The sequence below is a fragment of the Apis florea genome, unplaced genomic scaffold, assembly GCF_048593485.1.
Source record: "Apis florea isolate Af1SG1 unplaced genomic scaffold, ASM4859348v1 contig_1615_pilon, whole genome shotgun sequence".
Lineage (NCBI taxonomy): Eukaryota > Metazoa > Arthropoda > Insecta > Hymenoptera > Apidae > Apis > Apis florea.
This window is the reverse complement of record NW_028256416.1, coordinates 5,495,591-5,512,116: the sequence shown is the minus strand read 5'-3', so window position 1 is coordinate 5,512,116 and position 16,526 is coordinate 5,495,591. Positions and strand designations below refer to the sequence as shown.

At 24.7% G+C, this 16,526-nt stretch overlaps 4 protein-coding genes across 10 annotated transcripts; 2 read left to right on the top strand and 2 right to left on the bottom strand.

The window, feature by feature from the left end:
- Window positions 1-872: 872 nt before the first annotated feature.
- Window positions 873-2,675, top strand: Wdr82 (WD repeat domain 82). The gene has a single exon (XM_012492255.3). It carries the CDS (start codon window positions 1,229-1,231, stop codon window positions 2,174-2,176), a length of 948 nt encoding a protein of 315 aa, XP_012347709.1. The 5' UTR covers window positions 873-1,228; the 3' UTR covers window positions 2,177-2,675.
- A 364-nt stretch (window positions 2,676-3,039) lies between these two features.
- Window positions 3,040-11,104, top strand: LOC100863944 (U6 snRNA-associated Sm-like protein LSm4). Of its 2 annotated transcripts, XM_086902838.1 has the most exons (6): window positions 3,040-3,355; window positions 3,422-3,499; window positions 10,141-10,182; window positions 10,309-10,407; window positions 10,490-10,667; window positions 10,727-11,104. In XM_086902838.1, the coding sequence occupies exons 2-6, from the start codon at window positions 3,482-3,484 to the stop codon at window positions 10,822-10,824; spliced, it is 435 nt and encodes a 144-aa protein (XP_086758964.1). In that variant the 5' UTR covers window positions 3,040-3,355; window positions 3,422-3,481; the 3' UTR covers window positions 10,825-11,104. The 2 variants fall into 2 exon arrangements, with proteins under 2 accessions (XP_086758964.1, XP_003697713.1); XM_003697665.4 differs by lacking the exons at window positions 3,040-3,355; window positions 3,422-3,499 and adding an exon at window positions 9,624-10,059.
- Window positions 6,616-9,947, bottom strand: AspRS-m (aspartyl-tRNA synthetase, mitochondrial). Of its 3 annotated transcripts, XM_086902766.1 has the most exons (12): window positions 9,722-9,914; window positions 9,517-9,652; window positions 9,150-9,401; window positions 8,708-9,076; window positions 8,465-8,641; window positions 8,183-8,362; window positions 8,005-8,112; window positions 7,731-7,928; window positions 7,593-7,647; window positions 7,435-7,505; window positions 7,180-7,363; window positions 6,616-7,051 (listed from the first exon to the last, which is right to left on the bottom strand). In XM_086902766.1, exons 2-12 carry the CDS (start codon window positions 9,586-9,588, stop codon window positions 6,891-6,893), a joined length of 1,827 nt encoding a protein of 608 aa, XP_086758892.1. In that variant the 5' UTR covers window positions 9,589-9,652; window positions 9,722-9,914; the 3' UTR covers window positions 6,616-6,890. The 3 variants fall into 3 exon arrangements, with proteins under 3 accessions (XP_086758892.1, XP_086758880.1, XP_031775178.2); XM_086902754.1 differs by having other exon boundaries at window positions 7,435-7,647; window positions 9,722-9,947; XM_031919318.2 differs by lacking the exon at window positions 9,722-9,914 and having other exon boundaries at window positions 7,435-7,647; window positions 9,517-9,666.
- On the bottom strand, window positions 10,822-16,463 carry Hel25E (ATP-dependent RNA helicase 25E). 4 transcript variants are annotated; one of them, XM_086902778.1, is made up of 12 exons: window positions 16,138-16,392; window positions 15,945-16,044; window positions 15,299-15,527; window positions 14,662-14,882; window positions 14,263-14,446; window positions 14,068-14,186; window positions 12,348-12,479; window positions 12,093-12,239; window positions 11,778-11,915; window positions 11,574-11,691; window positions 11,436-11,490; window positions 10,822-11,364 (listed from the first exon to the last, which is right to left on the bottom strand). In XM_086902778.1, the coding sequence occupies exons 3-11, from the start codon at window positions 15,498-15,500 to the stop codon at window positions 11,477-11,479; spliced, it is 1,275 nt and encodes a 424-aa protein (XP_086758904.1). In that variant the 5' UTR covers window positions 15,501-15,527; window positions 15,945-16,044; window positions 16,138-16,392; the 3' UTR covers window positions 10,822-11,364; window positions 11,436-11,476. The 4 variants fall into 4 exon arrangements, with proteins under 4 accessions (XP_086758904.1, XP_086758914.1, XP_003697706.1 ...); XM_086902788.1 differs by having other exon boundaries at window positions 16,007-16,044; XM_003697658.4 differs by lacking the exon at window positions 15,945-16,044 and having other exon boundaries at window positions 16,369-16,463.
- Between the last annotated feature and the right edge of the window lie 63 nt (window positions 16,464-16,526).

Genomic DNA, 16,526 nt, shown 5'->3' with positions numbered 1-16,526 from the left:
ATCTTAAGTTGCAAAAAAATAAATAAATATAGTTGTTTAATAAATAACATATAAAACATTATTTTTTAATTTATAAAAAATTATTAATTACATTTAATAAATTTTTAAATTTATAGGAATACAGGTGTACCAATCGTAAATATATTTTATATTTGGTATCTATATATTTGGTATAAATATATATTTTCAATGTATTATTTAAATAAAAGAATAAAAAAATTATTATATAATGTGTAAAAATAAATATAATAAAAATTTAATAATATTTAATCTTTATATGAAAGTCTAATAATTAATTATTTCATTTTAATCATCAATTATTTTTTTATATAAATTATAAATTATTATATTAATTATTATTATATTATAATTAATATCAAGTATTGTAAAAACTAAAATAAATAAATTTAACAAATATATTTTATATATTTTAATATTCTATTATGGATAATATTTTTTATTATAAAAATATATATTTGTAATATTCATATAAATAATGATATATTATTTTTATATCCAATAAAATGCAATAAAATACAATATATCTATAATATTGTAATAATATTATATAATAATAAATTTTTATTCAAAAAGACAGTCATAATTTAAATATCAAATTCAAAATTTCAATTAATAATATTAAAAATATTGTGTTCAAAAAATTACAATTCATTAATTAATAAGAAATTTATATAAATTTAAAATTGTAATTTCTTTTGATAAAATCAGCTTCTTCGAATGCGATGTTATATTGACGTCAGCGGAGATCGATAGCTCTACTCACGGTATGAATCTACAATATCTTGAAAACGTTCACGGTAATTTGTCATCCATTTCTCTAAACAGTTGGCAGAATTTGTGCGTGTGGTGTGTGCTAGTCTGCCGACGGCGTCCGTTCATAGAAAAGAGAGAAGACATAAGAGCCTTTTGTCAAATTAAAGTAATTTAGTTGAGAAAAAATTTTAATAGTTAGAGAAAAGAGATATCAAGATAGTTAAGGGTAACAAAGTGGTAGTTCAGCTGCGTTTTGGATTTTCTGACCTCTTGAACTCCCCGCGGGTTTTTTCTTTCCCGCGAGGTGAATAACAGTGGTACATAGCCAAACCCCTGACCCCTCTGAAGCTTCGCGCCTCGGCGCCTAGGCTATATCAAAAGGAAGGAGAAAGAAATTGCGGAAGCGGGGAGGTTAAGAGGACGGCACGAAAGGGACAACGCGCCGTCCATCACCATGAAGCTCGTTGACCACGTGGTGAGGAGCTTCAAGGTGGCCAAAGTTTTTCGTGAAAATTCTGATCGAATAAATAGTATCGACTTTTCACCAAATGGGGATACTTTGATCTCTTGTTCAGAAGATGACCAGATCGTGATATATGACTGTGAAAAAGGCACTCAGGTGCGTACAGTCAATTCTAAGAAATATGGTGTAGATTTAATCCATTTTACACATGCAAAGAACACTGCAATACACAGCAGTACCAAAATTGATGATACTATTCGCTATTTGAGTCTTCATGATAACAAATATATAAGATATTTCCCAGGTCATAGCAAGAAAGTTGTATCATTATGCATTAGTCCTATAGAAGATACATTTCTTTCTGGTTCTTTAGATAAATCATTAAGATTATGGGATTTACGTTCACCTAATTGCCATGGTGTTATGAATGTTTCTGGACGTCCAGTTGCTGCATATGATCCTGAAGGTCTTATTTTTGCAGCAGGTGTCAATTCAGAATTTTTAAAGCTATATGATTTACGCAGTTTTGATAAGGGGCCATTTGTTACATTTAAATTATCTCAAGAAAAAGAGTGTGATTGGACAGGACTAAAATTCAGTAGAGATGGTAAAACTATTTTGATTTCTACAAATGGTAGTACAATTCGTTTGATTGATGCATTTCATGGTACACCATTACAAACATTTGCTGGCTATTTAAACAATAAGGGAATTGCAATTGAAGCCAGTTTTAGTCCTGATTCACAGTTTGTATTTAGCGGATCTACAGATGGCAGAGTACATGTATGGAATGCAGAAACTGGATACAAAGTTTGTGTGCTTAATGGAGATCATCCAGCACCAGTTCAGTGTATTCAATTTAATCCTAAATATATGATGTTAGCATCTGCCTGTACTAATATGGCATTTTGGTTACCTACTGTTGATGAAAGTGCATAAAATCAATGCATCAGACTTTGGGCAATGCTCACAAGAATTTATCTAATTTTGTGCAAGATAGAACTGAAAATGACATCGGTTCAAGAAAGAAATGACAACCAAGAACTCTTGGGTATTTTAAATGAGCAGAAATTGCATTTACATTATATTCAAAGTTAACTAACCGACGTATGAGACGCCGGTGTTGGAACAAACCCAAGAAAGAGAAATATGCCTATAATATCCAGGAGATAGATCGGCCCGCTTGGCTTATTCGCTTGCTTCGAGTATGTCATATACTGTTTATGTATTTTGCCATCTTCATCATCATCGTCATATACTCTGTGGCGCGATGAACGTGACCATAAAATATCTTGTCAATATTTAAAACTATCTCTTTTTTCTCAAAGTATATAAATATTGTTAGTTTTGGATATATCATCTTGTGTACATAATTTCTTCTTGTGTACCTGTATGTAGCATAATGATGCAGAATTATCCATAAATTACAAAATCTAAATTATATATTATCAGTTATTGAAATTTACATAATCAATATTAACATTTTATTATGTGTTATTGATTATGTGTTTGATAATACTTTAACAAATCTATTAACTTAAATAATCAGATTGTTTTGATTTATTGTTCAACAAAAAATTAACATATAGTATATATTAATAGAAAATCATAAACTTATTTATATATTTTTTAATTGAACAATTTTTTCATTGAATTTATTCATTTGATAAGTTTATAAAGCACAAAGAAAGAAAAAATATATAATATTGTTGTATTAATATTTAGAAAAAGAATTAAATTCTATATGTACACATGAAATTTTACAATATTCAGAAATATATGCATCACGTACATTTGATTCTATAGTAATCGGTTTATAAAGACAAAAATGGCAGTCGCTGATATCGCGCATGGAGAAATTATGATCATATTACATTAATACATATCTTAACAAATTAGTTTCATTAATTAAATTCCTCAGTGGCCGTCCGAAATCAGGGATATTTTTTGTAACCTATTATGAACGGGCGTTCACTTGAAATTCAATATCGTTGCGCGCAAGAATGATAGATATCGAGCTTATTTATTATGCGCAATAAACGTGTGAAACGTTTTAAATAGACACTTTGTTGACGGCAGTAATATATCTCATGTTTCTACGACTTCCATGCGATAAAGGTATAATAATTCAGAAAATATACTGCCAACGTTGGCACTTATGTTATTGTATATGTATTATTCTAGATATGGTATCGGTTTTAATCTACATGCGTGGAACCGGCGGGCCGGGTGAAAAAACATTCGATGATAGTAGGAAGTGCAGTTAAGTCTAATCATTTCAAGTAGTTTGGTAAATTTTGACGTTTATATCAATGCGATACATCTTACTATAAGCCAACAGGTGCATTGGAAAGGACAGGCAGAAACACAAAAAATTGGACAATCCATCTTTTTTATACTATGTAATTGTATTAATTGTAATTAAATAATTGTTTTGTTTTATTGTATATGTAAATTTATATATGATGGATTATCGAATTTATATTATTTACTTAAGTTAAAAAATCTGGATATTGTAAGAACACGTCAAAAAAATATTTCACAAAATTGTGTAATTTATACTATATATTTACATAATGCTGTGTATATTCTGTCTGTTCGATTATATAGCCCTGCCTTCATCATACGTGTATATATCATTATATTCACAGTGTCCTCTAGAGTTTCTAGACGTTTTCCTTAACATACCTTATGCAAGAGTAGATGGTTATACTATTCTATACGAAAAATGCGCATATATGCGTAACACGTATGATTGTGTTGCATATTTGTGAATTGTCTATTGATTCTACAATGGTGTATGAATGTATGTATGAATGTCTCTTTGTATGTATTGTATTCGCTTGTATACTTCGAGTTTGGCGAGCTCTTGAATGCATTACGTATACGTCAATGCTTGAGAGTTCGTTTCATTATGTAAAATAGTATTTTTCTAAATGGCGAAACAGTGTACGCGTGCAAAGATTGCGATTTATGTTAGACAAAGGGAAAGGATACGATTGTTATTTAAAAATGTGTCCTGTGTAATTAAAAAAAAGAAATGTTAAAAAAAAAATATGTTGATTTCATGAAATGGATTAAAGTTCACTGGGTACCGAAGAATAAACTCAACGAAATCAAATCTTGAAAGTATCGTGATCAATCCACGTATATAGATTAAACACTTTCATACTGCCAACTATAATTGAGTAAATATTCAAGCCAAGAATATCTCGAATATGAATTTCTATAATTCGTGCAACATGCGAAACACTGTGTTCCCAATCGGAAAAAAACGACAACCTGTATATATTCTAACAAGTTATGACGGAATATCATTTGATCGATAATTAATATTCTTCCGTGACCGAAAATCGATTATTGATCAATCAGATTTTGGAATGATTATAATTTCACACAATTGTTTTCATATTTAAAATGATTAGGAGCGTAAATAAATAATTCTTTTCTATTGAAAATTTTAAAACTCCTTATAACATTTTATATATAAAACAATATGTTTTTTTTAACATCAATTTTTGTTTATTGTTTGTACATTTACATTTTATTATCCATAACAGAGATATATAATCTATAAAAAAAAGATATTATTTGAGTGAAAAATTGTTTACAATCTATTCATTTAGTTTAATTTTTAATCACATTCATTTATTTAAGTAGAAGACAAAAAATATGTCTAAATATCTCATTTATGTCTATATATCTCATTTACGCTCCTATCATAGCCGTCGATTTATGTGACTACTTAACATAGGGATTTAAAATTGAGTTAAGATTAAATGTATATTGTATCGAAATTAAATGAATCTTAATTAACACAATTGGAAAAGCGATTTATTAAAATGCATGAAACAAAAAAAATAAACAAAAACTAAACATGGTTCATGAAACAATTTGTCTAATTGTACTAGAAACATTTATCTAAAAAGTTCTCTTTGAATAAATTTAAATTTTCCTACGTTAAGTTATCGTACGAAATAATCGTCGTTATGTTTTATAGACGAAACGTAGTCACGTTTAATACTAATTTTTAATTAAATTTTACATTATTCTGCGCAAAAACTAAGTCGATTAATTAACACCTGTTATACGTAATACATTATAGATTTTTAGAGAACTAGGAACATACAAAAACAAATGTGTCATTATATAAATATAAATTTCAGTTGAAAGACTGCAATTTCTTCCAATAATAATTTAGAGTACGCACATTTTTATTGTTATTTATATGTTTATATTTTATCACAACTCAATTGCATTGTAAGACATTCATTTTTTTTTTAATTATTATAAACAATTGAATGAGAAATGATATTAAAATATTCTTGAAACATGTAATTTCAAGTTACAGGATTTTGAACGTGTGTACTCATAATTTATTTTTTCATTATAAGCTATGTAATTTTAATCATGTTTTGTGCATAATAGATGAGAAATGAATAAGATATATGATTATGCAATTAAATATTCCTTAATGAATAAAACTTTTCACATTATATTTTATGAAAATTATAATAAGAATTCGATTTTTAAGAAGATAAGAAAGTTTTCTGATCGCATTTATCTATGTTCCAGTTCACTAATTATAAATCAAAATAATATGGAAAGATTTTTTCCCACATTAAATGTAATAACATATCAGCATTAGAAAATTTTAATTAAATCTTCTTAAACATATTCGTAAAAAAATTCTTTGATAATAATGTTTCGATTTAATCATTCATTGCGCAGATAATTTTTTATTTTCCTTAAAAACTATTTGAATAGAACACATGAAATTTTACTAAAAAAAAAAATTCTAATAAAACACTTTTTTTGTACATTAAAATTTGGTCTTATCATTTTATTTCTATACTTGTTTCAATTAATTATTTTTAAAACACAAATTTAATCCTAATAAAAAAATAATTTGTATTTCTTTTATGTATACATTATATATTTTTTTATTTACGTCTGATCATGTTTATATTGTTTTATAAAATCATAAGTACGATAATGTTGAATAGCGATTTTAATTACTAAAATTATGTAACACGTGTATTAATATAATCACATTTATGCAGTAAATTGATGGAATTTCTAGTAATTAAAGTTGTGCAAATATTATTAATTATAGTATATATGTAATTCCCTTTTTCATGCAATAAATTTATCATTTATGGTACATAATTGGTCATACATTTTGTTCAGATGTAATAATTATGAAAATGCATTATTAGTTTTTATATTTTTGGATGTTACATTAATAATATTTTTATTATTTTGAAGTTATGTTTCATGATATTATTATTTGTTTATTGGGATATAAATGAATATGAATAATATAATAATTTATAAATATAATAAATTATAAAATGAATTTAAATAAAATATATAAGTACTTAAAAATTATATATATTTTATAATTATATTTATAACAGAATGACATAAAATTAATATTATAAAATAATATATAAATATTTTTCATTCATATTATAATCATTATAAATTTTGCTGTAAATATAAATTATTAGATTAATGAAAATAACTGATGATTTTCATAAAATATACAAAAATTATAAAAAAAATTTTTAAAAAGAACGTAACTAATTAATTTTTAAAATTATTTTTATAATATAATAACAAATATAAACGATATTTCTTGACTCTTGTTTTATTCATTTATCGTTCGTATGTGATACAATTGTTTTTCTTCTTCAGAAATGGAAACTGGTGCTCCTGACATTAAATCTCGTCCTGTCATAGTTTTTGGAAATGCTATAACATTTTTTATATTTTGTTCGTTACATAATAAAGATATTAAACGATCCAATCCTAAAAAATAATTTAATAAAAATATTTGTTTATTATTATATCATATTTATTATATTATGATATATTTATTATATTATATTATCATATTATATTATTGATTATTGATATTTAAACTAAGAATAAATTACCTATAGCAATTCCACCATGAGGTGGAGCACCAGATTCTAAAGCATTAAGAATGTGCATTAAGGATGATTCATTTATTTTTAACATTTTTAATATTTGTTTTTGTAATTTTGATTTATGAATTCGAATTGATCCTCCTGCAATCTCAAAACCATTCATAACCAAATCATAATGCAATCCTCTAACCTATAAATAAATAAATAATCATTTCATTTATTAAAATATTATTAAATTTATTAATTAATTAATAAAAATACCTTCAATGGATTCTTTACAAGATCTTCTATATCATCTGAATGAGGTTGTGTAAAGGGATGATGCATAGTTTCTAATAAATTTGTTTTAGTATTAAATGAAAATAAAGGAAAATCAGTGATCCATAATAATTCATTTGTAATAGTACGAATTTTTTCACCTTTATTTTCCAAAAAATTTGTAAACTCAAGACGTATTTTTCCTAATAATGATTGCTGTAATTTTAAATATGATGGTAATATAATTATATATATAATTATTGAATATTAAAAAATATAATTAATAAATTAATACTTACTGTATTAACTTTTTCTCCATAAGCTAAAAACAAAACATCTCCTTCTTTCAAATTTAGCTGCTGTTGTATATTTTCTTTAATAATACTTGTTATAAAGGATGATTTATTAGGTATTTTTGTTTGGATTAATTTCACAAAAGGAAAATAATTGCTTTGTAGTTTAAATATAGCATCTTTAACAGATTTTGTAAGAAAATTCTAAAATATATAAAATTTGTTATAAATATAAAAAAATTAGAAAATGAGAAAATTGTAAATATATATATAAACATACATATTTCTCAGAAAAAACTAAAGCATAAATTTCAAATTTGTCACTCTGTTCCATTTTAAAATCTTGTATTAATGCTGAATAATCAATTGATTCTGTCAATCTATAAAGCTAAAATATTAATAATATTATTTATAACATTATTTTAAAAATATTAATGAAAGCTATATTTACATCTTACTTGTTGTGGTATGCGTAAGTCTGGTTTATCTGTACCATATAATTCCATTGCATTGTCATATTTCATACGTTTAAAAGGAATAGTTAATTCATTTGATTCTTCAGGCCAAGAATATATTAATAAATTTTCAATTAATTCCATTATTCCTTCACAATCAACAAATGACATTTCTATATCTAGCTATAAAATATATTTGTAAACAGTGATTTATTATAAATAATTATAATTATATATAAATGTACACATATGTACACATAATTATTTTCAAGTAATAAATTATACCTGTGTAAATTCAAGTTGTCTATCATGTCTAGGTTGTTCATTTCTATAACATCTGGCTAATTGAAAATATCTATCAAAACCACCCACCATTAATAATTGTTTAAATTGTTGAGGACTTTGTACTAATGAATAAAATTGTCCTGGTATCTTTGTTGGGACTATAAATTCTTGTGCACCCTAAATTTAAAGATAAGTTTAAAAATCTTAAAAAAAAGATGATCAATGTTATTTTAATATACATACTTCAGGAGTATTTTTAAATAATGTTGGAGTTTCAATATCTACAAAATTACATTGTTTAATTAAATATTCTCTCATTTTCATAACTATTTTTGAACGTAATCTCAAATTTTTTTGTAATTGAGGATATCTTAAAGATATATATCTATATTTCATTTGTGTACTTTCCTTTGCTTTGTTATAATCTCTAATAATAAATGGAAGATTTGAGTTTGCCATGTTTAATACTTTTATAGATTTTATTTCTACCTCAATATCTCCAGTTTTCATGAATTTATTCTCTTGACCCTGTGGCCTTTTTATCACTTTACCTTCTATACTTAATACGCTTTCAAAAGTCAATTTTTTAACTATTTCTTGTAAATCTTTTTTCTAAAATAAGAGATAGTTTTTATTTCAATATATTCAAAATTTTCAATTAAATTTATACATTTTTTTAACTCACATGTTCTGGTATAATGAATTGCGTAGAACCATAAGAATCTCTTAATATTAAGAATTTATTAATTCGAGAAAATTCCAACCAACCATATAAATGAACATTTTCTCCTATATTTTGAATTGTTAATTCACCACATGTATGAGTTCTTGAAACGAATTTATTAACTGGTTGTACATCTTTTTTTATTATCTTTTGTTTTTTATAAGCTAAGTCATGTGTATAAATTATTATTGTTAAAGGATATTTTGTTATAAACTAAAATAATAAATTTTTATTTTTATTTTATTGTTATTATTATTTATTATTAAAATATAAAATATTTTAAATCTTATATTTATTAATAATAGTTAATAAATATTCGTCTACTTACTTTGTGATTATTTAAATTATTTATAAATAATAATGATGTTTTATGTAATGATTTTATGTAATTATGAAACATTTTTACAACAAATAAAATTTATATATTATAATGAAAAGTATTTCATATATATTATATTTTACATCTAGAAACTTTTTTATGATTAATATTATTATTATATTTATACATACATACATACAAATATCATACTTACAATACAAATTTTATATTTAAGAAATTATTTAAAAACTATTGAATGTATTTCTTAAAAATATGTTGATTTTTCAATAACAAATATAATTACACAATAATTAAATAATTCTATTTTTTAAGTTTTATAAATATATATCATTAAATAAGATTTTTTATTTCTGATTATTTTATTTAATTTTAATATATAAATATATATATATAAATACTGAATATATTAACAGTTAATTAATAAGTAACTAAAATTTAGTTGGCTATTCTGATTATAATATAAATATACATTTCGATCTGTTTGTTTTGATGTCGATAGTATTTGAATACACGTTAAAGTGGTGAAAAATGGTATATTTAAAAAAAATAATAATAATAAATAAATATTAAAGTTTAATTATTTTTATTTATTTTATATATATTTTTTTCCAGTTACCTTTATCATTATTAAGAACAGCTCAAAATCATCCTATGGTAAGTTTCAAATTTATATTTTAAGACGAAAAAGTTTTATACGAATTATATATACTATAGTTAAATGATATTAAGATTCTTTTTTAATTAATAATAATAATTCTTTTTTAACATTATATTTTTTAGCTAGTTGAACTTAAGAATGGTGAAACATATAATGGACATTTAGTTAGTTGTGATAGTTGGATGAATATAAATCTCAGAGAGGTTATATGTACATCTAGGGTATAGTAATAATGCTCATATTCAAATTAATATATTTCATAAATTAGTCTTTATAGTATAATGTATATTATATATTATTTAGGATGGTGATAAATTTTGGAGAATGCCTGAATGTTATATTCGAGGTAGTACAATTAAATATTTACGAATTCCTGATGAAGTTATAGATATGGTAAAAGAAGATGTACAAATGAAATCAAGGGGACGTGGAGAAATGAAAGGAAGAGGACAAAGTCAACGAGGTCGTGGTAGTGGCAGAGGTATAATAATATATAATAACATATATTTTACTTTTATAATAAAAAATATTTTTTTATAGGTACTTTTGGTCGTGGTGGAAGAGGTCCTGCAGCTCTTGGTCGTGGCGGGGGTAATCAAGGAGGAAATAAGTCTCAAAATAAAGCAAGAACAAAATAAAGTTATATAATTTTATTTCGTGTAGTTAAATTAATAATTCCCATTTTATCTTTTTTTTGAAAATATATTCGCAACATAATATTCATATAAAACAAAACTATTTCTTTTATTTTATAAGAAATTTCATTTGAGATTGAAATATATTACAACTGTTTTATTCTTTGTAGTTAATTTATACTTAACTAGTAAAATTAACATGATATCAAATTTAATATCAAAATTTGTAAAAGGCAAGAAATATTTATTTCATTTACATGAAATAGAAGACACGTAAAATGTATTCTCTTTTATTTATTTATACACGCAATTCTGATTCGCTAAACGTAGAATAAAAGTTAAATAGTATTATACAATGATAACATGAATTATTTATTTATTTTTAAAAGAATAATAGTTTGGCTATAATGAATTTGATTACGTCACTTGTTTGTAAGTTTGTCATATCGATGAAAGGAAAATTGTAAATCGATACAAAATATGTCTTATATTTAACGGATACACAATGATAAGTGTATAGGATAACTTTTAAGTTTTCTGTGCCTGCAATAAAAAGATATATAAATATTAAGACATATTTTAATAAAATCGTGCAATTATCTATATATACTTACTTTATTAAATCTCAAATTTATTTTTTTGGAAATGGAATTGTTTATCGTCCTTCAACTGTAATAAAAAAAAAATTAATTTTTCTTAACATTTTTAATTATAAAAATAATTATAACTACAAAATCCAAAAATAAACTTACTATATGAAGCTAAATCTATTTCATCTGGTAATTCCGTAATGTTAACATCAAATCGTTCTTGAACATCATTTAATATCTTAGCATCACTTTCATCACTTACTAATGTAATAGCAAGACCCTAAAATATGATAAATATAAAAATAATATATATGTATATAAATAATTATTTAATAATATTTAATTAAATATTAAATAAATATTAACCTTGGTACCAAAACGACCGGCTCTAGCTACTCGATGTAAGTATGTGTCTGAATCTTCTGGCATATCATAATTAAATACTATGTTTACACGCTCAATATCCATACCACGTCCAAATAAATTTGTAGCTACAAGAATTCGCTAAAATAATAAGTACTTGTTTATAATTATTTAGAATAATGTATTATACATATAAATAATGTATTATAATAATATTAAATAATAATAATAATAATAATAATAAATAATGTATTATACATATAAGTTATATTAAATGTTATGTATTAAATATATATAAATTTATAATTTGATACTTACTTTTTGGAAATCTTTAAATTGCTGATACCTTGATAACCGTTCTTCTTGAGTCATACCTCTATGTATACCAATTGCAGGAAAATTTTGTTCTGTTAATAATTGTGCCAAGGCCATGCACCTTTGTACAGATTTTACAAAGATAACAACCTATAGAATAATTTAAAATAAAAATAAAAATTATAGTGATTTAATATATGATAAAAATTTTGAACTTAAATTAGAACAATATAATTTAATTGATTTCTGCAGACAAACCTGATTAAATTCAAGTACATCAAGTAATTCAAATAGCTTCTTATTCTTTTCATTTTCTTTAAGTTTCACATAATGTTGTTGTAGACCATGCAACGTGAGTTTCGCTTCATCATCCACATAGACTTCCATGGGCTGCGCAAAGAATGTTTTTTATAAGATTATCTATTTTATTCTAAAGATAATCATACCTTGATAATTTTTATATTCAATATATTTTCGTAGATGTGACACATGAAAAAATACTTCAATATTTATTGAAGTTGCAAATATGATGAAATTTATGAATGAAATTAATTATTAAATGTAAAAAAAATAATTAAAAATAAATTTGAAACGTAAAATGAAAAATTACAAACGAAAATTTAAGAAATGAAACAAATGATATGAAAATGTAGAGTATTTTTTATATAAATGTCCCAATTTCTCCCGCTTCCTTGATAATGGTAATTATATATTAAGTGACTATAAACAAAATGCATTTAGATGATTTCGAGAACTTTCCGCTTGAGCTCTCATTTTTTGCACTTATTTGTCGATCGGATTAGTCATACTGGTTACATACGGTCCGGCGACTTCCATCTCTGGGTAGTGCCAACAACGAAAACTCAGCAGTCACCCCAACAGAACTAAGAAGGCGCACCCATGAATGTTCTGTGTCACACATCCGCTGGCCACTCGATGCCAAATCTCTTCTCCCAAATTCTAGTACATTCAGAATATATGCCCAGAATTGGCCTTGATTATTGTTGGTATGCTCATATATCACAAAATTTAATGGCCTCTGGGATATACTTTAACATCGCGATTTAAATAGCTTATAATTCGTGATACACAAACTGATTTATATTTAGTTTTTATATAGGTAGGCACGACCAAACTATATATTAACACTTCCATTTTCACTCCTATGAATTGATTACTGACCTCCATTAGCATTTTTTGTAAAATATCAAAATATTGTTGTTTCAATTATAGATAAGACGAACGCGAATAAATTCTAGACATATGCCACATAATTACAGTATTGTCATCCTAGCTAACCCCAGTTTCCCATACATCCTCTTGCATCTTCTTTCTTGCGCACTTCTGTCTTCAGGTTGTCTTGAAATCTTCTTGGCCCCCCACCCAATTGGAAATTGCTTTCAATGCTGCTCTAAGTCATTTAAAAATCTACCCTTCCCTTTCACCTGACTGAATCATTTACCCATAGAAATGGTAGAAATATTTTCCACCCAACCCATCCCGATATATATGAATGTTTTCCAACATTTGTATAACATTATACCGAACATCATTTTAACTTTGGTAATATTAATATGCAGCAGACAATTTAAAAAATGTTAACATCGAAGATCGGAACTAAATAAAATATTTTAAAGCATCCTCAACGCCATCTTGATTAATTCAAGAATTTTAAATGAAGATATCGTTCCTTTTACGAGCAGATATTGTCATCCAGTAAATGGAGAAAAACTTTGGAGCAGCAACTCGTTACATTTGAGTTGTAGAACTTGATTTCAATCGAAGACATCGAGGGGCTTTTTCGTTATTGAATTCTGTGTCACTCCTTCAAAGTGTTGTTTGTTTAACTAGCCTAACCCGCGGGTGCGCCGTCAACGATATTTATAGTATGGTCTGAGCTTTGTCCTGGGTATGAATACAGGGCCAACGAAGTAGGAGCAATCGAAGATCGAAGTGAAGAGGAAGATTTGTTAATTACATCTTGCATGAATTTTTTGCAGACAGGACGTATCTCCTTGGACAATGTAGCGCTGAACATCATGACTTGTTTGCCGTGTGGAGTGCTTCTAAATATTTCCTGTACGTCCCTACGCATGTCTAGAAATAAATTTAAATTATATATTTAACATTACACAATATATAAACATATCAAAAGAAATTTCGTTTTAAATACCTAATAATTCGAGCATTTTGTCACATTCATCGAGAATAAAGTGCTTCAAATGTTTCAAATTTAATTTTTTATTTCGAACAAGAGCAAGGATGCGACCTGGAGTACCAACAACAATGTGAGGACATGTATTCTTCAGGACTTCTTCATCTTTCTGAATTGGCAAACCACCAAAAAATACTCCAACCTAATAATATAAACATATTCTTTAATATATTAACTAATATTTAATACTAAATTTCTCATATAAAACTAAGTTGTATTATATATAAGAATCTTCATCAGTGGTAGGTAGTGGTATCAAAAGATGTCACCATTATTTACTCAGATATTTGCAATTCATCATATGAAGATTTTGTATCAATTATAATTATAAATAATAAATTATATTCATAATCTTACCTTTACATGAGGCATATATTTACTAAATCTTTCATATTCTTTGCTTATTTGAAAAGCGAGTTCTCGTGTGTGGCACATGACAAGAACATAAACTTGGTTTTCAGTTAATTCTAATTGCTGTAATGTTGCTAGTACAAATACAGCAGTTTTTCCCATACCAGATTTTGCTTGACATAATATATCCATGCCAAGAACTGCTTGAGGAATACATTCATGTTGAACTGTAAATAATATTCATGAAAAATTTCTATTTTTTTAAAATGAGAAAAATATAAATTTTATATAATAAATAATCAGTTTATATAAACATATCATTCATGTACAATCTGTTGTCCCTATCAATTATCATCATTTACATACTACAGAGTCCAAAAGTTTGCTTCTAGAAGAAATATATGATTGATTATTTTTAATCAAAGAAATATATACATAAAATTATATCTATCCATCTATCTATAAATAAGATTATATAATATCATATATTTAAATGATTAAGAAGAAAAATCATTCTTATATCATTCTAGTGATAAAATCCTGAACTCTGTGATAAATAAATATCTATTTTAATATGAACTTCAATAAATTAAACATTTAATATTTTTATATTAAATAATAATGATATAAATAAGTAACAAACCTTCAGATGGATGTTCAAAACCACAATCAATAATTGCGCGTAATATTTCAGGTTTAAGAAGAAAATCTCTAAATCCACTACTATGAATGGATACATATGTGCCTTTAACTTCTTTTTTAGCAGGTGTATCCCTACTTCCATCAACTAATTGTTCAGTCTGTTCTTCATCCTCATAATCCAAAAGATCATCGTTATCTGCCATATCTTTTATATATCTGATAAATTATTGCTGAAATTTGAAAAATATCATATATATGCATTACACTCGTAATAAATTTAACTTTGTATATATTTCAAATATGTAATAATTTAATAAATATTACATATTGAATACATTAAATGATATTAAATTTATATAATTTTTCATAATTTATAAATTATTTAAAAGTTGTTTATTTAAAATAATAGTATAAATATATATTAAAATAAATATATTTATTAAATATATTTAAAATAATAGTATAAACATATATTATTATATTTTATTTTTTATATAATAAATTTTTTTCCTAAATTTATTCAATTAAAAAGAAATTTGATTCAAAATTTGAATATATTATTTATGTATTATACATTATTTGAAATATTATAATTCAAATATATACATTCTCCTATTTTTCTTATTAAGTAAATATTCAATTTTTACATTATGAAAAAATCAAATCTACAAAAACTTGTCTCTAACAATAAAAATTACAGAAACTATACACTTAATGTAACCGCCATTTTAGTGACGCCACCGTTTTCTAAAAAAAAAAAATGAATTATATAAAATAAATAGAACAAATAAAATTTAATTTTCTTACAAAACATTCATTTTAAGATATAGATGTACACACGTGTATATTCATTTAAAATTACATAATCTATCTTCCATTCATGTATTTAATATATATGATTACAAGATAAACACTTGTGCATCATTTAATTTTCCATCATATAACATAACCAATAATAAAACTATTATACACTAGTAAAATTGACAATATTCTTAATACAGTTAAATACATTTTATAAATGGATTGATTATTAATAGATAATTAAATATGGATTACAAATATTCATCTTACCTCCGGATACAGATTTAACAAACTGACGCTCACTGTTACTATAGTCGATGCATTCGTGTAACTTCTTGTAACTATTTCCGGAAAACTAGTGCCACCTATAAACTTATATTTTATAAACTTAATCAAAATATATATTAAAAATATTCGAAATAATACAT